Source organism: Cicer arietinum, chromosome 4 (genome assembly GCF_000331145.2).
Source record: "Cicer arietinum cultivar CDC Frontier isolate Library 1 chromosome 4, Cicar.CDCFrontier_v2.0, whole genome shotgun sequence".
Lineage (NCBI taxonomy): Eukaryota > Viridiplantae > Streptophyta > Magnoliopsida > Fabales > Fabaceae > Cicer > Cicer arietinum.
In genome coordinates, this window is record NC_021163.2 from 13,401,801 (window position 1) to 13,424,969 (window position 23,169).

General features: G+C 26.5%; 3 protein-coding genes and 2 long non-coding RNA genes across 7 annotated transcripts; 3 read left to right on the forward strand and 2 right to left on the reverse strand.

Annotated features, from left to right (window-relative positions):
• Nucleotides 1-756: 756 nt before the first annotated feature.
• LOC140920166 (uncharacterized) lies at nucleotides 757-1,669 on the reverse strand. The gene is made up of 2 exons (XR_012162799.1): nucleotides 1,118-1,669; nucleotides 757-1,012 (listed from the first exon to the last, which is right to left on the reverse strand). It is a non-coding gene; the product is annotated as an uncharacterized lncRNA (long non-coding RNA).
• Nucleotides 1,670-2,614: 945 nt separating this feature from the next.
• On the reverse strand, nucleotides 2,615-4,152 carry LOC101511543 (non-specific lipid transfer protein GPI-anchored 20-like). Its single transcript, XM_004496649.4, has 4 exons — nucleotides 3,713-4,152; nucleotides 3,446-3,472; nucleotides 3,135-3,218; nucleotides 2,615-3,042 (listed from the first exon to the last, which is right to left on the reverse strand). The coding sequence occupies exons 1-4, from the start codon at nucleotides 4,050-4,052 to the stop codon at nucleotides 2,810-2,812; spliced, it is 684 nt and encodes a 227-aa protein (XP_004496706.1). The 5' UTR covers nucleotides 4,053-4,152; the 3' UTR covers nucleotides 2,615-2,809.
• A 7,196-nt stretch (nucleotides 4,153-11,348) lies between these two features.
• On the forward strand, nucleotides 11,349-12,933 carry LOC101512190 (non-specific lipid transfer protein GPI-anchored 5-like). 2 transcript variants are annotated; one of them, XM_004496651.4, is made up of 3 exons: nucleotides 11,349-11,759; nucleotides 12,519-12,557; nucleotides 12,656-12,933. In XM_004496651.4, the coding sequence occupies exons 1-3, from the start codon at nucleotides 11,456-11,458 to the stop codon at nucleotides 12,739-12,741; spliced, it is 429 nt and encodes a 142-aa protein (XP_004496708.1). In that variant the 5' UTR covers nucleotides 11,349-11,455; the 3' UTR covers nucleotides 12,742-12,933. The 2 variants fall into 2 exon arrangements, with proteins under 2 accessions (XP_004496708.1, XP_073223169.1); XM_073367068.1 differs by having other exon boundaries at nucleotides 11,360-11,759; nucleotides 12,516-12,557.
• Nucleotides 12,934-13,502: 569 nt separating this feature from the next.
• On the forward strand, nucleotides 13,503-14,378 carry LOC101505213 (uncharacterized). Its single transcript, XR_001143660.3, has 2 exons — nucleotides 13,503-14,002; nucleotides 14,101-14,378. It is a non-coding gene; the product is annotated as an uncharacterized lncRNA (long non-coding RNA).
• A 5,715-nt stretch (nucleotides 14,379-20,093) lies between these two features.
• On the forward strand, nucleotides 20,094-22,676 carry LOC101512717 (FCS-Like Zinc finger 8-like). Of its 2 annotated transcripts, XM_004496653.4 has the most exons (3): nucleotides 20,094-20,260; nucleotides 20,739-21,555; nucleotides 22,171-22,676. In XM_004496653.4, exons 2-3 carry the CDS (start codon nucleotides 20,849-20,851, stop codon nucleotides 22,250-22,252), a joined length of 789 nt encoding a protein of 262 aa, XP_004496710.1. In that variant the 5' UTR covers nucleotides 20,094-20,260; nucleotides 20,739-20,848; the 3' UTR covers nucleotides 22,253-22,676. The 2 variants fall into 2 exon arrangements, with proteins under 2 accessions (XP_004496710.1, XP_004496709.1); XM_004496652.4 differs by lacking the exon at nucleotides 20,094-20,260 and having other exon boundaries at nucleotides 20,282-21,555.
• The last annotated feature ends 493 nt before the right edge of the window (nucleotides 22,677-23,169 follow it).

The following is a 23,169-nucleotide window of genomic DNA, read 5'->3' on the forward strand; positions in this document are numbered from 1 at the left end:
AGGCAATGAATTATGCTAAATAACCCTTTTAAATTGAATCATTACTTGATCTTTTAAATCAATGAAATGAAACGTGTTCAATTTATGGGCGTAATATTCTTAAAAAAATATTTTAAACGTTGCTAAAGTGTTCATTTTAAGCCAAAGTAAATGTTGATATGTGGTATTTGATGTTAGTTAAGAAATATTAAAAACTTGTACACACAAAAAAGTTAAAAACCAAAATATATAATTTTATGGGTTGAAACGGATGTAATTGATAAAATGGTAGAGCAAATTAAGAGAAATATTGGTGAAGATCAATCGACTAACTCTGTGATTACTTTTTGTAATTTTTAAATTCATTTGTTGTTTTCTGTATTTGCATAGTGTTGAATCTTGCATATGCGTGAGTTGTAAAAAAAAATTGACATCTCTACGAAAAAATACGTATTTTTCTTCGTTAATTAAAAGGGTAATATACTTTTTTTTTGTTTTTTTATCAAAATAGTATGATATTATTTTATCATTATCTTAGTGGGATGTCATTTTAGTTTTTCGTCTTGGTATGTGTATCGTCCAGAGAGAGACACGAGTATTCCAAACAATTTATTATTTCATACTATTAAATAAATATTGTGAATTTATTTGCATTGAATCCTTTAAATTGTATTGTTGTTGATAGATATTCTATGGATCTTTAATGAGTTAACAATGATTCCGGTAAAAATAAATAAATGGAGACAATGAAAAAGGAAAAGGTGAATAAGAAGAGAATGATAATAAAAAGAATAATAATTTAATTTATTGTGGTAACAAATGATAAACAAGGGGCAAGGGGAAGAGGACATGAATTGATGAGAAAAAGCATTGTGTTTTGGTTGAAATTGATTCTACCAATCATGCTCTCAAATTTGGATCCCATTTTAGCATTTTGTGAATTAATGAGTTTTGGGTGCTGGGACCGGTGACACTGCCGGAGCTGCAACTGGACCATGCCTCCTTGCGCTGTGCTCAACGTCGTTTGTTACAGCTAGCATAATAAAACATTTTAATTATATTAAAAACGTGATGTAGTGTTTAATTATAAAAAAATTGATTAGAAATAGACATAGAAAAAATGATGAGGGAAACTTACAATTGTACATGGGGAATTGGCAACGGAAACGGCATACAGGCTCAGAAGCGAAGCGTGGATATAAACTTGCGGCAACGCAATATTCGAAGCACTCTTCCGGGGTCACTACGGTCTCTCCCGATTGAAGGGTAGGCTCCGCCTGAATAGCTACCAGGCACACCACCAACAACAAAGCAACATATTTGTTTGCCATTTTTAGTTTTAATTTTGATTTCAAACTTCAAATGTAAAACACTTTGCTTTCTTATTGGTAGTTTTATTTCTTTTCCTCCTTACCCATTTTTTTATGTCATCTACGGAATCTATATATACATTGCCTTCTCACTCGTCAGCCACAAATAATGTCAACGTATGTGCTTAAAATTTGGCTTTTTATTCGCTCTTCTATTTTTAATATAGGGAAAAACGTGAGGAGGAAATTGTTGGTTTAAGATTGGTTGGGTTGCAATACGAAGCTGGGACAGGTCAACCGGAGGAGGGATATTTCTAAAATATTGTTAGCTAATTGATTGAATTATAAATATTTAATAAATAAATTGCTGTTGATTTAAGTGATAGTTAGTGCAAAGTGACATAAAATGATATATATGTTCGTATGATTTTATAATATAAATAATTTTATTTTTTGCTTCTGCTTTCATTTCATAGACAAACATATTCTCTGTTAGCTAAGTCGTACATGGAACGACGGTAATACAATTTTGATTTTTTTTTTTTTAAAAAAAGAAACTTATTTATTATTTTTAACGTCAAAATTCTAATGCTAATTAAATCAAAAACTTTAAATATAATATTATGAAATGGATGATAAATACAGATATCGCACATAATTAAAAAATTTCACTTGCGTTTACATTAGTAAAATTAAACATCAAGAAGATAAAACTGATGTCTTTGAACTTTATAGATATAATCTAGTGTATAAATAGGATTCATATAAGCATTCTATTGACGTTGAAAAGTTAAAGAATAATATATTTATTTTTAAATGTCAGCAAATAAATGTACTGTTTAAAAAAATTAAATAAATTTACAGAGTTCTGTATTACTTCCGTAACTTAATCCCTCTCACAACCGCTCCCGCCGCCAAATTCACCTGCACCGAACTCGCCACCGCTTTGCGCAAGGTATAATAATGATCATGATTTAATTTGCTTCGTTTTTATACTGATGAATTAAGATGTTTTCGTTTCGATTCAAATTCAAAGGTTTGCCGTTGAATCTTTTTTCCTGTGGCTAATAATTGGCAGTTGACAATACTGTGTGATCACAGTGCCACTGTTCATTAAGTAAATTATGTCTGAATACTTTAAAATACAGATAATAAATTTCAAAACTTAATAAAAAATTTATAGACGAATCTTAGTGGTTAATTTGTTAGTGGAGAGGGGAAATGGAAATGTTAGTACTTAGTAACAAGATTGAACTCCTATTCTCAATATTCTTTCTGTGTCTCTTAACTCATCAAACAAGTTTACCTACGTGGAACTTCAAAACTTAATAAATTAACAAGAACTTTATTATATTCTCTCACATGTATCACAAATGTTTTATGATTACACAAATACTCCCCAAATGTGGGGTATATGAAATTATCTATAAAAGAAATTCAAATGCAATAACCACACTACAAAAACTATATATAGCAACAATTTATAGGTATGTTTGCACCGGATATGCAAAACACAAAGTCTAGAAGTATTTGAGAACAACAAATCCTAGTGATACCAATAAAACAGAAGGTGAGACAGTGTAAGATGTCACGGCAGAGGATGGAGTCAGAGAAGAGTGGCCACTTCCCGTTGTAGATGTGGATGGGGTACCAGAATCAACAGATGGAGATGGTGGAGTCAAAAGAGGAACGTTTGTGCCAGATTGTTGTGGTGCAAGAGGAGATGAAGTTGGTGAAGGGAGGTCAGAAGATGCTGCACAAAGAAAATTCATGAGTTAGGAATATGAAAAGTTAAAACTGATAGATGTATTATGCATAATGGATTAAAGTGTAATGAGTAATGACCTTGAGGACTAGGAGTTGGAGTAAGTCCTGAGAGAGCAGAAGGAGCTGATACAGGGGAAGGAGATGGTCCTAGAGCCACTGGTCCTGTGAATATTCATCAAGATCATTTAAAAGATTAGTTAAAATGGCAAAAATAGTTTAGAGGAATGCAACCAGCAAAGACTCTATTACACTTTTTCGTACTACTAGATCTTATGCTGGTTTCATTTCTTATATAGCAGGACTCATTTTTCACATGTTGCAAAAAATAAAATAATTTTTCTGCAAAAAATTATTCAAATTGAAATCGAAATTTTGCATTTTGGCATTACCAGGAGCAGGAAGTGGTGAACCTGAGGCTGCAAAGTAAGAAAAGGTAACATCTTAGTTAGCTTTATTATTGAAAATAATAAGCTAAATATAAGTAAATATTGACAATAATATGACAGTAATCAACTATTGAATTGATAAAACTCAATGTTTATAATGACTTATTAGATAGAGTAACTCAGATCAGAGTTATTGCTAGAGTAATTTGATTCCTCCTCGTAATTAAAACTTATTATACAAAGGAAAAAGATTGTAGGATTTTTTTTTACCTTTGCATTGAACTGGAACACCAGGCATTTTGCAGGCACGAGGAAGAGAGATAGCCAAGGTTCTATTGATTGGAATTTTGAAAGGAACGCTGGCAGTAACAATGAGACACAAACAGTCCATGCCACCACTTGTGAGTGACTTGAGAGCAGAGCAGCATTCAGTGGTTGGGGAGGTACCATTCGCACTACTATTTGTAAGGAAACTCATACAAGGTGTGAATAGAGTACTTAATGTTGAGGCATTACATGGGGTGCTGATTTGTGCATAGGATGGTCCAGCCATGACAATATTGATGGCAAAAACTATAGCTATGTGGCAGAGAGTCACAGAATTTGCCATATTAGAAATTTGAAAAAGTTGTGAGGTTTAAGATTAATATTACTATTAGAAAATTGGGTTTGAAAGTGTGAAGATTGGGTAAGAGCTAATAAAGAATGATAAGGGGATTTTATAGATAAAATACATCAAGAAGAGAAATGGAAATGAAATGAAGATTATTATTTATCATGGTTGGTTAAGAAGCTCAACTACCATATCTAATCAAATGCGAAATGAAAGAGTTTAACTGATTTAAGTAGGTACGATTCGCATTTTGTGGCTTCTGCAGAACACACTTGATTTAGTGTCACGCAATGTTGGGTATCTGTTCAAATTATTTGCCTACTTTAACATTGGTCAAAGTCAAATATTACTCATTAGTTCAGCTGCCCAGGTGGATAATTGAATATTTCAATTTACACCATCTAGATTCTTAATTCCATTTATTTCTTTGATTACTTTGTTTTTGTTGGTCTTTCACTGTATTTTAAATTTTACCATACCAACTGTCTAATGTTAACGTCTCACATAATTCCAACACATTGTTTAAAGTGAACATTCTCATACACTAAAATTTTATTGGATATGATATTAGTACATAACATTCAATCATTTGACCTAGGGATATGACATCCAAACTCGTTCAAGTATTTATTTGAATCCGTTTTAATTTAAGTGGAAAAAATCTATTATGATAAGAGCAAATTTTCTCCAAAATTAAAATTTAAAGGTGGGACGAATTTTGAGTGTTGATATTTATTCTACACCCGTGCGCCAACTCACCCCACTAATAATATTATTATCATTTTTAAATTTTATATATATGTATATATTTAATATTTTTTAAATATACAAAATTATAATCTATTTTTCTATAGAAAATATAATTTTAATTTTATTATAGTATAATAATAATATTTTTTATATTTATTATTTAATAAATACTTTAATATTACACCCGTTAAGAAGTGGGTGACTGCGAGTTTTTTTCGATCAGTCAGGTGTAGGGTGGGGAAACAAAATATGTCTTACCCTGTTACCATGCCTAATTTGATGTCACCTTATTATTTAATTTAATTCTTGTTTATTTAAATTTAATTTATGTGTTAATTTTGTCTAAAAGATATAAGTATGCTTTTTTTAAATTGATACTAGCAGAATATGTAAAATATTGATATTATGCGTGAAAGGAAGAAAAATAGAGATAACTTTTTGTATTGGTCAAATGAAAAAGATTATTATAATATTAGGAATAATGAAGTTATATACTCAAATTAGAATAATTAATCTCTAACTAACGTGACTAATTTGCAATTAACACCTAATTAAAGTAACTAACTTAAAACCAATTTTCGTCTCTAATATTTCCTTGCAAGTAATAAGGTGTTCGCGGCACTTTTAGCTTGTAACGAATAACACAAATGTTGGTAAAACATACAGAAATAAAATGAGAAACGCTGAAAAGTTAATATTGTTTTTAAGATTTTACTCTTCGCTTGAAATTAGAACAATAAAGATTCTAATGTAATCTTGTTTCTTTCCTTTTTTTTTTGTAGGTGTTGAATCGAATCTACACTTTCATGCAAAATATTCTTTTGCATTTTTTTTTTAACGAAATCTGATGTGCAACTCCTTGTTCATTAGCTAAGACTTCTAAATGATAATCTATTTATGATTTTTTTAAAACAAGAACAATCTTTTTTTTTTAAGTGTTGAATCTAGAGTCTAAACATTCATGCAAGATATTTGATTGCATTACTTTTTTTTTAATGCTAATTTGACTAAAAAGAAAGAATTTTGACGCTAAATGTTGTTGCTGTTCTTCCCCACTAATAATATTATTATCATTTTTAAATTTTATATATATGTATATATTTAATATTTTTTAAATATACAAAATTATAATCTATTTTTCTATAGAAAATATAATTTTAATTTTATTATAGTATAATAATAATATTTTTTATATTTATTATTTAATAAATACTTTAATATTACACCCGTTAAGAAGTGGGTGACTGCGAGTTTTTTTCGATCAGTCAGGTGTAGGGTGGGGAAACAAAATATGTCTTACCCTGTTACCATGCCTAATTTGATGTCACCTTATTATTTAATTTAATTCTTGTTTATTTAAATTTAATTTATGTGTTAATTTTGTCTAAAAGATATAAGTATGCTTTTTTTAAATTGATACTAGCAGAATATGTAAAATATTGATATTATGCGTGAAAGGAAGAAAAATAGAGATAACTTTTTGTATTGGTCAAATGAAAAAGATTATTATAATATTAGGAATAATGAAGTTATATACTCAAATTAGAATAATTAATCTCTAACTAACGTGACTAATTTGCAATTAACACCTAATTAAAGTAACTAACTTAAAACCAATTTTCGTCTCTAATATTTCCTTGCAAGTAATAAGGTGTTCGCGGCACTTTTAGCTTGTAACGAATAACACAAATGTTGGTAAAACATACAGAAATAAAATGAGAAACGCTGAAAAGTTAATATTGTTTTTAAGATTTTACTCTTCGCTTGAAATTAGAACAATAAAGATTCTAATGTAATCTTGTTTCTTTCCTTTTTTTTTTGTAGGTGTTGAATCGAATCTACACTTTCATGCAAAATATTCTTTTGCATTTTTTTTTTTAACGAAATCTGATGTGCAACTCCTTGTTCATTAGCTAAGACTTCTAAATGATAATCTATTTATGATTTTTTTAAAACAAGAACAATCTTTTTTTTTTAAGTGTTGAATCTAGAGTCTAAACATTCATGCAAGATATTTGATTGCATTACTTTTTTTTTAATGCTAATTTGACTAAAAAGAAAGAATTTTGACGCTAAATGTTGTTGCTGTTCTTGAGAAATTTTCAAAAAATCTAGTTGACTTCATCTTTTTCTTACTGATGAAAATTGTTGATGTTGAAACAAGATTGATATTAAAGCATTGAAAAAAATTTAGGTCTTAGTAAAGTTTTAAAAATAAAACACGTTGCCCTTTGTTACTCATTATCTTATGATTTTTTTTTTAATCATTATTATAATGAGATGATTTTAACTTGAAATTTGAGAATAGCGGAATAATTATCTCTTTGATATCATAATAGAATATATAAAATATTGATACTAAGCATGTAAGAGAGGAAAAACAGAGATAACTTTTTGTATTGATCAAATAAAAAAGATAATTACAATAGTAAATATAATGAAGTTTATATATCCAAATTAAAACAATTAATTTATAACTATAATTTGTAACTAAACACATAACTAAAGCATCTTACTTATAACCATTTTTTCATCTCTATTAGATAACTATATTTGCCTTCAATTTTTTGAGTCACTTGGTTGTCCATGAAATGGTTATAGAACTCGAGTATGCTTTTAAGAAAAATATATTTAAATGAGGATCTATATTTAGTTTAAGTATTAGCGGTTAGTTATACATTGACTATAGTTGAGTTAAATATTAAATATATATGAGATAAGTGATTTTCGTATTTAATGTCTTAATATTTTAATAAAAAAAAATAGTTTAAAGTCTTTTGTAGTCTTAAAAGATCAGTGTGATACTAAGTGTTGAAAAAACTACATGTACCATCTTAAAATATATTTTTTAAACATTGAAGAAGTAGAATACTACCTTTGTTATGGTTTGTATGCATCATTGAAAATATTTCTCAAAAATAAATTTTATGATAAATGTCTCAGAATATTTTTTTTTTAGTTATTTTTTAAAATTTCACTATTTAAACAAGCTTATAATAAATAGATAAAATAATTTAAATAATATTTTATATTTAAATAATTTTTCATTTGATTCTTTATTTTAAAAATTCTATTTTAAAGTATGGTAAAAATAAAATATTATAATTTTTTTTTTAAAGTTCCAACAAATGGATCAATATCATTGAAACCTTGTCAAATCATTTGTGGGATAAAGCAGCCCTTACATAGGTTAGGAATATTCAAGTAAATTTGGGGCTAAGCCCAACCAATGGTTTTTTGTCCACGGCCAATTCATTAATATATTTGCAGGCAAAAGATAAATAACGAAATTGTTATCCTTCATTATTTGTGTCTTTTAAGCTCCTTCTCCTTTCTCTAATCTTTGTGTCCTTGTATATATATATGACTAGTGTGAGACCCGCACATGCACGGATGAATTTTTCCTAAAATAATTAGGTTAAATTATGAAAATAAATATACGTATATTATATGAAAGTTACATAAGTAGTAAATAAGAAGTAAACATTACTTTAAAGTATTTTTATTATTTATAAAATATTTAGAAAAATCAACACTATTACAGTTACAATGATTAATAATTTTTTTAAAAGAAATTATATTTAATACCTCCACAACATAACTTGGATAAGAAAATTAATATTTATTGTTAAGATGGAAGTTCAAATTCAAAAACCTAAATAATATTTTAATGTAAAAAAGACCTAAATAATATTGAATGATACTAGTATTATTTTAATAGGCAAATTCAAATTATTGTGTATTATATGTATAATAAATTGTTTAGTATTAAAATAAGAGTGAGATTTGTTAACTACAAAAGTTAATCTTACTTGAGTTATTCTACTTAATAATTTTTTGTGAGATTAAATTTTATCAATTCAACCGTTCAATATTTTGATATTACCTAATCAATTATGGAAACCAAAAATTACAAAAATTTGATATCTATTATAAGATCTTATAATTAATATTTTACTTGTATTTTAAAAAGTATATTCTACGCCATAGTGAACTTATTTGATAAAAGTATTAAAATTATATTAAAAAATTACATATTTGATTTGCTTAATAAGAAGTATTAATCTAATAATTTAATTGATAAAATTTAATATTTACAAAAAATTATTAAAATTGAGGGAATGACAAAATTGTCGACTTTTAAAATAAGATGATCAATTTTATTAGTTGATAAAAATAGAAGAACTAAAACTGTAATTAAACATTTTTTTTAATGTTCCTTTGTCAACATATCATTCTTTAGTTTTCTTGTTTTTTTTTTTTTACACAACATCAACACAAAATTTTAGATTATTTTTTGTTAAAATTAGTTTCTGATAGCTTATAGTTGGTAGCGAATAGAGGATAATATTTGATAAAATTAAGAAATCAATTAGTTTAAAATATTTAATAACATAAAAAGAAATTTATATTATTAATCTTTAAAATTTCATAATCTAATATGTTTTATATTTATTATTTTTAAATTAATATGTATTAACTAAAATTTTATTTTAAAAATATACTCACTAAATCAAATAAATCAATATATATCTAATCTATTATTTTGTGTTATCTATATATATTTAATCAAATAAATCAATATATAATTTTATGAAAATATTTTAAAGTAACATAAAAAAGTGGTATGGTATAATATGATTGAATATATGTGTAAAAAAAATTATATCGTTAATGTATAGAAATTAATTTTATATTATAAAATTTATAGTGTTCAACCTTTTAAGAAACATTGTAATTATCTGCCCCAAAAAAAAACATTATAGTTAACATATTGTACTTGTAAAATAAGAAAACGTATAATGGAATCATAGGAATGTTAGCCTTATAGGTTAATGTTCAGAAATTATTTTGTAGCGTAGTTGACGTGTATATAATTTCCATACCTATTTGACAATTATTAAAAATATCTAATTTAATTTAATGGAGCATGTACATTGTGAGATTTTATAATATTATTACTCATTGTATGTAAAAGTGACGTGTAGAAATTTGTGAATATAGCTCTTAAAGAATGTTTTATTAATTATGTAATTAATGCAAATTTCGTTACATTTGTATATAATATAAATAAATAGATTAACTCAGACTAGAAGTCATAAATATATCATGAAAACATTTAATTTCAATTTATTTCATTAATTTGATAAAAGAAAAATCCTATAAAATGTAGAACTTGCGACAAATTATATTTTACACTAGTTTATAGAAAAGGCCTATAGTATGTATAGGATTGGGACATCGCCAACTTTTTATAAACAGAATGGTCCCTCTCAGTGAATCAATTTCTGAAACAAAAAGGAAATGGTCCCTCTCAAGTGACTCAATTTCTTAAAAAGGACCAGTAACAATTATCACGCACTCCTCATAAATAAATTACTTTAAAGGTCACAATATAACGTTATTTCTTCTTACAATTAAAGTAGACGAAGAAAAAACAAAATATTTTAAATAAAATGGATTTATTTTAAATTTTAAATACAAAATCGATTGAAATCAGAATCTATTAAAGATAACAGAATTAATTTTTTAAATCTTAAGAATCACTTTTAAGTGATCCAACAAAGAATCTAAACAAGCACATAATTTATCATTTCTTAAGTTAAATTTTCATGCTAAACGACGCGGTTCCCTCAACCTCATGCTAAAAGGTTGGTCATCCACATAGCTGACTAGTGTAGAACTTTCATTGCGCAATTTAATTTTATAGAGTTAGGTCCTGGCTAGTACCTTTCAAATATTTTAAAAATTATATCATAATCTTAAAAATTAAATTTTTAATAAAAATATTAAAAATTAAAATAGAATTTTTTATTTATTTATATCTGTAAATAATATCAATTGTAGATAACATTAATAATATTAAAACTTTAATTTTATTTTTTACTTAATCTTTTTGTCAAAAAATCTGAACATTTTTTCCCAAAATTATTAGTCTTTATGATAATGTATTTTTGAAATTCTAATACTGTTAAAAAAATACAAAAATTTAGACCTTATACAATTGGTCTATCTTCGCACGCCCATTATCAACCCTTGTCCCCCGCCTCTACATTTAAGAATCTATTTATTACAAATTATTTATAAAAATATTCACTTTTTTTTAAAAAAATAATAATCACTTTTCACAATTTTCATCTATTTCTTATAACTTTTGAAAAAAAATTAAAAACGAGAAGTTGTTTGAATTGTTTTTATTTTTAAAATGATTTTTTTTATCATAATAGACAAACATTAAACAATTTTTTAAAAATATCTCTAAACTATTAAATATTAAAATAATTATTTTTATAATCAATAACAAATTAAGTCTAAATTTTTAACAACTTACCAGAATACAAGCGTGCCAAAGGTGAACTCAAATTAGGGTCCAATTATAATTTTATTATTATTAAATTATAAAATTAGGGAACTGTCGGAACAGTTTGACAAAACTCTAATTAATTTGTCAAAAATTAAATTTTACGTTATTACATGGAGGCGAACTTATTTTGCTAGCATTGGAGATCCATAATAACTTAATTCTCTATCTACTATAAATTTGTATATTTATTTATTTTCCTATAAAAAGCCATTCCATCGTTGTTCTTCCAAACCATCCAATTCAAAGGATTAAGTCCAGAAAAAGTAATTTGAATAAGAAAATAAAAATGGAAGTGGGTCTTAGTTTGGTTATATTGTCCTTGTTTTGTGCAGGAGCTGTGGCACAATCAGGTTGTACAAATGTGTTAGAGAACCTATCACCGTGCCTCAATTACATAACGGGGAGCGCAACAAACCCATCTTCAGGGTGCTGCACACAATTTTCAGGTGTTGTGAAATCATCACCACAATGTCTCTGTCAGATTCTTAATGGAGGAGCATCATCACTTGGTATCAATGTTAACCGTACCCAAGCTCTTGCCTTACCTACTGCTTGCAAAGTACAAACCCCACCCTCCACTCAGTGCAATGGTAACTCAAACAATGCTTTTTTCTTTCTATTTTTACCATTTTAACTTTTTTTCATTTCCTCTCAAACATGTTAGGAAATTATCAACTCTTCTAACTCTAACGAATATGTATGCACATCATTTTATAAACAAATGTTATCTATAGACTATAGATTTAGTAACTCGGAATTGAATCGAGAGATAACTACAATCAAACTAATTTTTTTTTAATCGAATTTATATATTTTCTCGTTTGATTAAACCTTAATTAAATTTCAATAACTATTTGAGTCCGTTAATAAATATTAAATTTTTTATAATTAAATTATTTGAAGTGTATGAACTCAATCAATTAATTTATTTTTTGAGACTTGGTTTATGGAGTGCTCTCATTCTTTGTATCATTCATAACCCCTCAAAATGTTCATTGTCTTTGTCTATATGAAAAATTGTAAATTTTATATTATTTCTATTTTTATTTAGAATAATAGGAATAAGAGTAATGCAAATTATGCAATATGTTATTTAGTTTTATATTATAAAGGAATAGTAAAATTACATTAAAAGGTATTGTGTTTATAACACGACTCGCAATTCCCGTCCCAAACTTTGTTCGAGGGAGATTTTCTCCTCGATCTCGATCTCTAAAAGAAAATATGTAGACCAATGTCTTGACATTGAAAACAAGAAAATAACATCATAAAAATAAGTGTATGCATCATATATTGAAATTAATTAATATGTTTCTCCTAATCTGTGCATCTTGTGTATATCTCAGCAGCCGATTCACCAGCGGGATCTTCTAATTCTAATCCATCAGGTACACAAGATTCATCATGTTGAGGAAGTCATATTTTTTATCCAATTTTATTGTCTTTGTTAAGCTAATTAACTATTGAATTTGTCACTAAATTGTAGGAACCGAAAATTCCATCAAGCTATCAATTCCTCTACTCTTCGTTGTTTTTGCTGCAACATATGCTTCGACTTTCAGGACATACTGAAATATTCATTTTTTCATTTCTACACCTCACATTTATAATGTTATTTTTCAGTTGTTGAAGATTGTTGTTTCTTTTCACAATATATTCATTTTTGTGATCACTAGCTCTATTTGGTTAATTATATGGTGTTGTATTGTGAACGGGAGATATATTTTATCTCCCTTAAGCTTTAACGTGTTTGGATTTGCTATACTATGATTCTGTTAAACACGATTACTAATACATTCTCTCTCATTCACAAAATTAAATATCTTGAAAAACATTTAAAATGATATATTTTCACTTTATAAACACAGCTATTATGATATTCATCCGACGCGGGACTTGTTCGGAAAAAAAATTTAATTCACACTACACTAATTCAATTGTTTCAATATCATTTCCAACACAGATAAATAAAAATATTTTTGGCATAGCAAGACAACCATATATAGATTGTAAATACTCCCTGCTTTCTATTTTTCACAGGAAAAAATTACTTCATTTCAAAAAATGTATATAATGTTCAATACATCTAGAGATATAATGATAAAAATATTGAGGGCTAGGTATATATGTAGCTACTCTTGTTGAGGTCTCAACGACTTCATTTTCTTTCTATTTAGAGTATTTAATATGAGAGTTTTTAAAATAAAGATGAAGTAAAAATTGACGATCATCTAAAATAGCACAAATTTTTGTGTTCAGCTTACATTTTTTTCATTCAAAGCTTTATTATTTATTTGTTTATTGTTCAATTGCATTTCTGCAATTTTTTATAATTAAATTATTTGAAGTGTATGAACTCAATCAATTAATTTATTTTTTGAGACTTGGTTTATGGAGTGCTCTCATTCTTTGTATCATTCATAACCCCTCAAAATGTTCATTGTCTTTGTCTATATGAAAAATTGTAAATTTTATATTATTTCTATTTTTATTTAGAATAATAGGAATAAGAGTAATGCAAATTATGCAATATGTTATTTAGTTTTATATTATAAAGGAATAGTAAAATTACATTAAAAGGTATTGTGTTTATAACACGACTCGCAATTCCCGTCCCAAACTTTGTTCGAGGGAGATTTTCTCCTCGATCTCGATCTCTAAAAGAAAATATGTAGACCAATGTCTTGACATTGAAAACAAGAAAATAACATCATAAAAATAAGTGTATGCATCATATATTGAAATTAATTAATATGTTTCTCCTAATCTGTGCATCTTGTGTATATCTCAGCAGCCGATTCACCAGCGGGATCTTCTAATTCTAATCCATCAGGTACACAAGATTCATCATGTTGAGGAAGTCATATTTTTTATCCAATTTTATTGTCTTTGTTAAGCTAATTAACTATTGAATTTGTCACTAAATTGTAGGAACCGAAAATTCCATCAAGCTATCAATTCCTCTACTCTTCGTTGTTTTTGCTGCAACATATGCTTCGACTTTCAGGACATACTGAAATATTCATTTTTTCATTTCTACACCTCACATTTATAATGTTATTTTTCAGTTGTTGAAGATTGTTGTTTCTTTTCACAATATATTCATTTTTGTGATCACTAGCTCTATTTGGTTAATTATATGGTGTTGTATTGTGAACGGGAGATATATTTTATCTCCCTTAAGCTTTAACGTGTTTGGATTTGCTATACTATGATTCTGTTAAACACGATTACTAATACATTCTCTCTCATTCACAAAATTAAATATCTTGAAAAACATTTAAAATGATATATTTTCACTTTATAAACACAGCTATTATGATATTCATCCGACGCGGGACTTGTTCGGAAAAAAAATTTAATTCACACTACACTAATTCAATTGTTTCAATATCATTTCCAACACAGATAAATAAAAATATTTTTGGCATAGCAAGACAACCATATATAGATTGTAAATACTCCCTGCTTTCTATTTTTCACAGGAAAAAATTACTTCATTTCAAAAAATGTATATAATGTTCAATACATCTAGAGATATAATGATAAAAATATTGAGGGCTAGGTATATATGTAGCTACTCTTGTTGAGGTCTCAACGACTTCATTTTCTTTCTATTTAGAGTATTTAATATGAGAGTTTTTAAAATAAAGATGAAGTAAAAATTGACGATCATCTAAAATAGCACAAATTTTTGTGTTCAGCTTACATTTTTTTCATTCAAAGCTTTATTATTTATTTGTTTATTGTTCAATTGCATTTCTGCAATCATCACTGGTTCATATGGATGTAGATTAAAGTCATGGCATCAACAAAGTATGTGGTTGTTAAGATCGATGGAAATAATGAATTTGGTTTATGGATCTTAAGATGAAAAGCATTACTAGTTCATTAGGAATTAAAAGATGATCTTAGGAGAAAAAAAATACACAATGTCTACTTTTTCAGAAAAAAGAAGAGGACACTGTGAATAAAGTTTGTAGTGCTTTAATCTTGAATCTTGGTGATAAAATTTTAAAAAAAGTGTAAAAGTTTTTAAAGAAAGTGCAAAAGAAACCTGTGTAACAGATATTTAGTTAAAAGTAAAAACTTTGCGTATGACAAAATCAGTGGTAAATTGTTTATACTTGAAACAAAAATTGTACACCTTCAAGGTGCAACTATGAAAGTCCATTGAAAATCATATTGATGAATTCAACAAGATCATACTAAATCTTGAGAATATTGACATAAAAGTTAATAATCAAGATCAAGCTTTACTTATAAACTATTTACTAAATTCCCTTGAAAATCTATGTGATAATTTACTTTATTGTAAAGTACTCTATTCTTAGAAGAAGGATCAAACTGCCCTAATACCCATAGAACCGAGTAGGAAATCAGAGAGGAAGAAAAAGACAATGGGGAGAATAACTATTTGTTAAAAGAAAGGCTGAAAAGAAGAGCTATATAAAAAAAGGTTTAATTAGATGTTTGAGTGTCTTTTTTTTAATACAAAATAAATAAGATAAAAGTATTTTATACACCTATTTCTGAAAAGGGAATGCTAAACTAAAAAAGTCAATAGATAGGTTTAAAATTAAAAGAATGCTAACAAAAATTAAATATTTTTCTTTGTCTGATTTTCCCGAAATTTCTGCTGTACCATTCATTATTTTCTATTTTTATATATAGTATCTCAGTTTATTTAATAATTCTATTAATTACAATTAATTACAATTAATAAAAAAATATATAAATAAATAAAATTTATTTTATCATTTAAATTATCATAATTAATTATTTTTTTATTTGCAACTCAAGCAAAATAGTTTCTATAATGAGTTGGAGGAGATAGTTAGAAAAAATAAATTTTTTTAGACCCTCAATTTTCAAGGACTTCTTTAGAAATTTTGATTAATAGGAACAATCTCATATATATATTAAAAAATGTAATTTTTTATTTCGTATTTGGTTTTTTTAACAAATGCCCTTGCCCTTCTTAAGGGCACTTGCTAACATAATCATAAACAAATGTCCTTGTACTTCTTAAAGATGCTTAGTAGCATGACCCTTAAAAATAAGTAAAAATTGTGTTGAAAGAGCAATTTTTGAACTTTTGTGATATTGAACACACAAATTCCAAACCACTAATTTTAATTTTATATCTGGTTCCTTAATACGTGTCCATAAAAGTCTTGTTAGCATTTCTTTGTAAAACTATTCAATAATTTTTAATTGAGTACAATACTTAATTTTTAATGGTACAAAAATAAAATTATTCAATGATTTATAACAAAATAAATCTTTTAGTGGTTTAGTGGGGCAGCTGCCCCCACTTAGCTAGAAGTAGATTTGTCTCTAGTCACATTATGTCAGCATTGAATAGATTAAGAATATCTCATATCAAATAAAATATAAATAACATAATAATCAAAAAATTGATTTATTTAATTAAAATTTTAATTTAAATATATTAACTTTTTAATTACTATTTTTATTTATATTTTATTTCGAAAGACGTGTAATACTATGTTTTTTTCTTGATAACTTGAAGTATCGGTCTTGTATTTGTATAAGTTGTATATTATGACTCATTTTGACAATGTCAAAAAATGAGTTTATAGCTCATAAGCATTGTTTAATAAGAGTCATTTATGAACTTATATCTTATGGTGTTTTTTCAATAAATTAATTCAAGTAGCTTATAGCCTACTACTTCCCAATTTTTCTTTCAATTTTACTTTTACTATTATAAATAAAATCATTTTTTTATCTTTTATAATTTGTTTATTATAATTTAAAATAATCTACTAATTTATTTATAAATAATTTATATAATGTCAAATTTCAATTTTTTTAATAAATAATAATTTAAAGTAAATAATTTTAAATAATTTGTTAATTATAATTTTAAATTATTTATAAATAATTAATATTTTAAAGTAAATAATTTATTTTTTTATTTTATTAATAATTAAAATAGATAAATAAAAAATATATCATAATTTTTAAATTAATACAAAATTAAATTTAAATTACTACTTTTAAAATATTTTAAATACTAATTAATAAAATTTATTTTTAATTAAAAATGTTTTTTTATGTCATTTTATATTTTTACTTAATTAAACTGTCAATTTTATCAAACACTTGAATTAAGTTAACAATTATTAATCATAAATGATCACCTATTAACTATAAACTAATTTTAATATACATTTATTCGGTTTGAATGAAATATTTGGTTTATTCCAAAAAAACAAAAATAATTTGAATTCTCGTGAGTCGTGAGTGCTTGGGTATGATTGATGCTATTATGGTATACTAGTCTCATTACACTGTGCCTCTGATTCATTCATTGATGCTATTGCTTGGTGAGTGCGTTGAGAGTGAGAGATAGAGATAGCCGATCGAAAATTCCACTCACATAACGCCACCTACCTTTCTTTTCCGAATAAATTAAAAACACATACACATCCAGACCAGCTTAGAGAGACCAACGTAATCAACTCAGCTAATTTAGTTAGTAACTTTCACTTAAAATACAAAAATGAATCAATTGTGAGAATGTTTTTTTTTAGTTTATTTTTTTTATTAAGATGCTATTTTTATGATTTTTTCACCTATATCACCTTTTCAAAATACATTTTTTCAATATATTTTACTTTTAAATTAATATACGAAAATTTTCTATTTTTTCATTGTAGTGTAGTCGCAAATCTCTATCCTCTTTTCAAAAAATAATTTTTAATATATTCCACTTTTAAATTAATATATAAAAATGTCCAAATTTTTTTATCTTGAAGGTTGCAAGATAGATATGTGTCCACTCAAACAGAAAATATTTTGCCTTATTTAAAAGGTAGCATTTTGAAAACCCCACCACCAAATATTCATTGAATGAATGTCACAAATAACTTTATTAATAAGGGGGTTTTCACATTCAAATCGATTTTAAAATATTATAAATTGATTAAAAAAAATCAAAAGATTAAATTCTAAAGATTACGGGTCATGTAATATAATTTAAATCATTATGTCAATGAACTTAAATTTTATTATATGATATCAACAATAGTTTTATATCATTATATTTTAACAACAATATTTTAAAATGTTAAAATGATTAATAATTAAAGGTAAATATTTATTTTAGATAAATATTTATTTTAAATAAAATTATATATGTAGTCTTTTAAATTTGACTTATTTCTCATATTGATACTTTTAGATTTTATTTTTGAATTAGTCCTTCAAATTATACATATTATTGTTAGTCTTTTCTCCCACTTTCAACAATGTCAAGTTCAATTGCCTAAAAAAATACATATATTCATAAGAAATTCTACCAAATATTACAATAATATGTATTTCACCGTAATCCTTTAGAAAATATCAATCGAACCTTATAACAATTTATAGTTTTTAGAATTTCTCTACAATTATTTACACATATGTATTACTCTACAAACTTGATAATAAATGTTTATTCACATAATTAACATCATTCCTCTTTTTGCAAAGTAATTTGAACAATTATCTCATTGAAGTTTGAATTAGATCTTAATATTTTAGTATATCAATATGATAAAATAGTAAAATTAAAAGAAATATATACATAATTTATTATAACTTAAATGTTAATGGTGTAAAATAAATATAACAAAAAGACTAGAATCACAAGTCATAGCAGAAAGAAGAGTGTCTTTGTGTGATCACAACTACACGTCCAAATCATTTAGACAACCTATAAAATACACATCATCTAATTTTTTAATTATCTCAGTAAAAAAATATAATGATTTTTTCTCTATAATTTTTCATTTTTCTATATATCTAAATAATTTAAATTTGTGATCGCCGAAAATACATACGTTACTCCTTTATAACACCAATTTTGTTTTTGTTGGAGATGCTTATGAAATGATATTTGTATAAAAAACAAAGTTTTAAGTGATAAAAAAGTGATTATATTGGAGCACCCCTTAATTCGTAAAAAAAAAGATGTTTGTACATTATAACTGAGATGAAGCACCATATTTATATACGTTTATTTATTTATTTTTTATATATATCTTTAATAAAATGCTCTCTCTCTAGTATGCATTTCAATTTCTATACAAACTTATGTGTTTGAATTTTTACTTTATAAAAGTATCTCAAATTTAATGTCTAAATAATATAACTTAATTTGTAAATATTTATTTCACACTTCATTTTATTTATATATGTCTTTTTGTATCGCAGCACCATGATTGTTATATCACGTCAATTATATTAATTTTTATTTATTTATTTAAAAAATATATAAATTGATCTTTGAAATTGTAAATGTCAATCAAATTAATTCTATAATTTTATAAATTGACAAATATATTTGTGATATTATAAAATATAAATAAAGTTAGTCTATGTGTAAAATTTTATTGTTAAATATTTTGACACAACACTCAAAATAAATATATGATTTATCCACGTTAATCTCACATCAAGGTCATCTTTTGAGAACAAATTTGTCGTTGAAATTTCGTCATCTTAAAAATAAATTTACAAGTATTTGTGATTATGCATCGATTAATCATAGACAAATTAGTCTAAATTGTGATAACATTAATATAAATTCATTGTAGATAGTCAAATATTCAATTAAAACGTTACTTGACAATTTTTAATGATAAAATTTTTAATATAAAATGTTTTAATTACTATTTTAAAATTCCAACTGCAAAATTCAAAGATTATAATAATTATTTTATAATTTCAACTGTAATATTCAAAAATTAATTAAATTAATATTTACAATTTAAAATTTTAATTTATCTATTGAGTCGTATCTTTTTTTTTATCAAAGTATACATGGGATGTTTATGCCATTGCTGAGATCATGGTGTGGCCTTAATAAAACCACTCAATGATTCACCTGAAACAACACATAATTTTTTTTATTAATTAAAAGAAATAAAAACCACCAATTCTCAATCATAGACTTATGTTTTCATAAGAACCCACCAAACAGTTTACACCAATCACAAACCGCTTTCTTTTTTTGCATTGCTCTCTGCAACTTCAGAACTAATGATGGAAGACTGAAACTAGTGGCCAATTAAAGGTACTAACATTGAAAAAGATAAATAACCCCACTACTCATTAAAAGAGAGAGAACAACGAAAAAAGAGAAAAGCTTTCTCAATTATCATCACCAATTTTTTTTATTTTACTTTTGAAATTGGATTTTATTTTAGGGACCATTTTTCAACATTTTTTTGGCTTTTTATTTGTTAGCAGTAATAATTTGAGGTGAAAAAAGACAGAAAATGTTAAACAAATCGAAAGGGAAAAACAAAGGTAGCCAAAAGAAGGAACAAAATTACAAACTCATCTTTGTTCTGTTGTCTGATGCATGCACGTCTTGGTCCTTTGATCATGACTATTGAGTCTATCTTTTCATGTCGTTTTTCAAACTCATATTGATTCTATTCTCAGAAACAGGGCGAAATAACCGGGGAAAAAATTTACCCTTTTTCTATCTTTTTTTTCTTCTTTAATTTTCTCACTGGTTTTCTTGTTTTCAATTCATGTTATGGAAGATTCTGGTTCATCAACATGTTGTGGAGAAAAGTACAAAAAAATCACTTCTTCATCTTTCTTCAATTCACCAAAGTTATTCACACAAAAAGGTTTTCATGAAACAGAAACCATGATGATGAGTCCTACTTCAATACTCGACAGTAAGAACTTTTCTGGTTTAAAGAACCCTTTTTGGTCTGAAACAAACAGTCCCAGAACACCAAACTGTGGTGAACACAAACGTTGTTGGGATAAATTGGATTCAAAACCGGTTGGTCTTGGTCTTGTTGATGTTCTTGTAGACGAAAAAAATGGTGAAGTTAATTCAAAACTAGAAAACAGAACTGTTCTGTTTGGATCTCAGTTGAAGATTCAGATTCCACCTTTTTCACCAACAACAATATTTTCTTCTTCATCTGAATCAGAATCAACTTTTTCAAGAGGTGAATTCAGCATCAAGACGGGAAATTCTCAATTGGGTTCTTCTTATGGAAGCTTATCACACTCTCCTATGGGAAAATCTTCATCTGGGTGTGAAAATCCAGTTCTTGAAGTTGAAACCTTTAATAATACTCATGGAGTATTCAAAGGGTGTCTTTCTGCAAGTGAAATGGAGCTTTCAGAAGATTATACACGTGTGATTTCACACGGGCCAAATCCAAGAACAACTCATATATTTGATAACTGCATAATTGAGAGTAGTTGTTTTGAATTTGATGTTGGATACTCTGCTTCTGCTAAAGAGAGTGAATATTGTTTTCCATGTGAAAGCTTTCTGAGTATATGTTTTCACTGTAAGAAGAATCTTGAGCAGGGTAAAGACATTTACATGTACAGGTAATTGCTTATTCTTTAACCTCATGGATCATGAAATTTTACTTTTTAGGTACTGATTTATCTAAGTATCAAATTTTTATTTTTGAATTAAAAATTTGATTGGCATGTAGAATTTGAGATGCTGATTATTAGAAAATTTGGCATATGTATGTGTTGGTGCAGATTTTATTTTTCCCTGATCGTCAAAGGTACCATGGTTTTAAATTGCTCTTCCGCTGCAAACATTTATTCTAATTACCGTAAAATACGGGTGATATTGCAGTGTTGATGGCTACAATTGTAATTGGAGACTACAATTTAGAATCATGGTAGTTGTAGACTGAAATTAAGATTGATAAAATTACGATTAACCATTGCGACTATCATTTGTAGCTTTTACAAAATTAACTCCCAGTGATTTTACATTTAGTACTTTTTTGGAGGAGATTTGATAATATAATTTTGGATTGTTATTATTATTTTTAAAATTTTAAAATAAAATAAAAACTGGTTATTGTGAATCTAAAGAAAGTATGATTTGCTGATTTGTGTATGACAAAAGTTAGAACCATTCCCTTGAAAGAATGGTGGTGAATATTAAGATATTGAACCTAGTTGTATGATGCTGTGTTGCAGGGGTGAGATGGCATTTTGCAGTCATGAATGCCGTAACCAAGGGATGCTGTTTGAAGAGGGGATGCTCAAAATTGGAAGCTAAGGATGTTCATGGGACATAATTCCATTCCCTTATTCCCCTACACTCATAAACAAAAACAATTAAACCTTTGAAGCAAGGGGCTTATTATATGTTTGGATTGACTGTGATTTTGTTATAATTCCGGTATGTCAATGTGATTTTAGTAAAAACTGCATTTTGGTGCTTTCACGAAATCATGGTGCAAGTGTAATTTTGTCAAACTTCTTGTGATTCAAAACATGTATTTATAATAACACCCTTTTCATTTTTAGTTTTCTAGGATATGAAATAGTCCTCAGAAATCCTAGATCATTGTACCTGGTTTTGCTCTCTTGCTTCTCAACTCGACCTCTCAAAACAATTGGGAGGAATTGAAAAGCTGAGATACTGTAGAGGTGATTATTATTTTTTGAAATGAATTATGGGATTGATGTTGAATTGTTCACATTTTTTGTCTTTTTGATGGCTATGATAATAATTATGTATGACTTGAACTTACATTATTATTTTGATATAGTACTCCACATTAATAATGCTATAATCACGCCTATAGAAGTAGGACCCCTTACATCATCTGAAGTTGATTCTTTTCCTTTGTATATTGGGTAGTTGTTTGTCCTTTTAGCATGTTTATTACAGTACCCGATTATAGAAGCTTATTGTACATGGCATCTTTTTTTGTAGATTTAATCTGTAGTTTTGTATATATTTTCACTTTTCAGATACTGGAGCATCATACTTAGTGTAAGATTTGCTCTTAAGGTTGAATTAGATAGAGCAAAATTTTTGGACAGTGATTTCAATAAAAATATGACAATAACTAGCATAAGTAATTGGTAAAGTAGTTATACCCTTGTAACAAACAAAGCAGTGATAACTTTTTTTATTGATATTTTCAATTTTGGGGTATAGTAGAGTAAATCACATCTTTGTCTTCT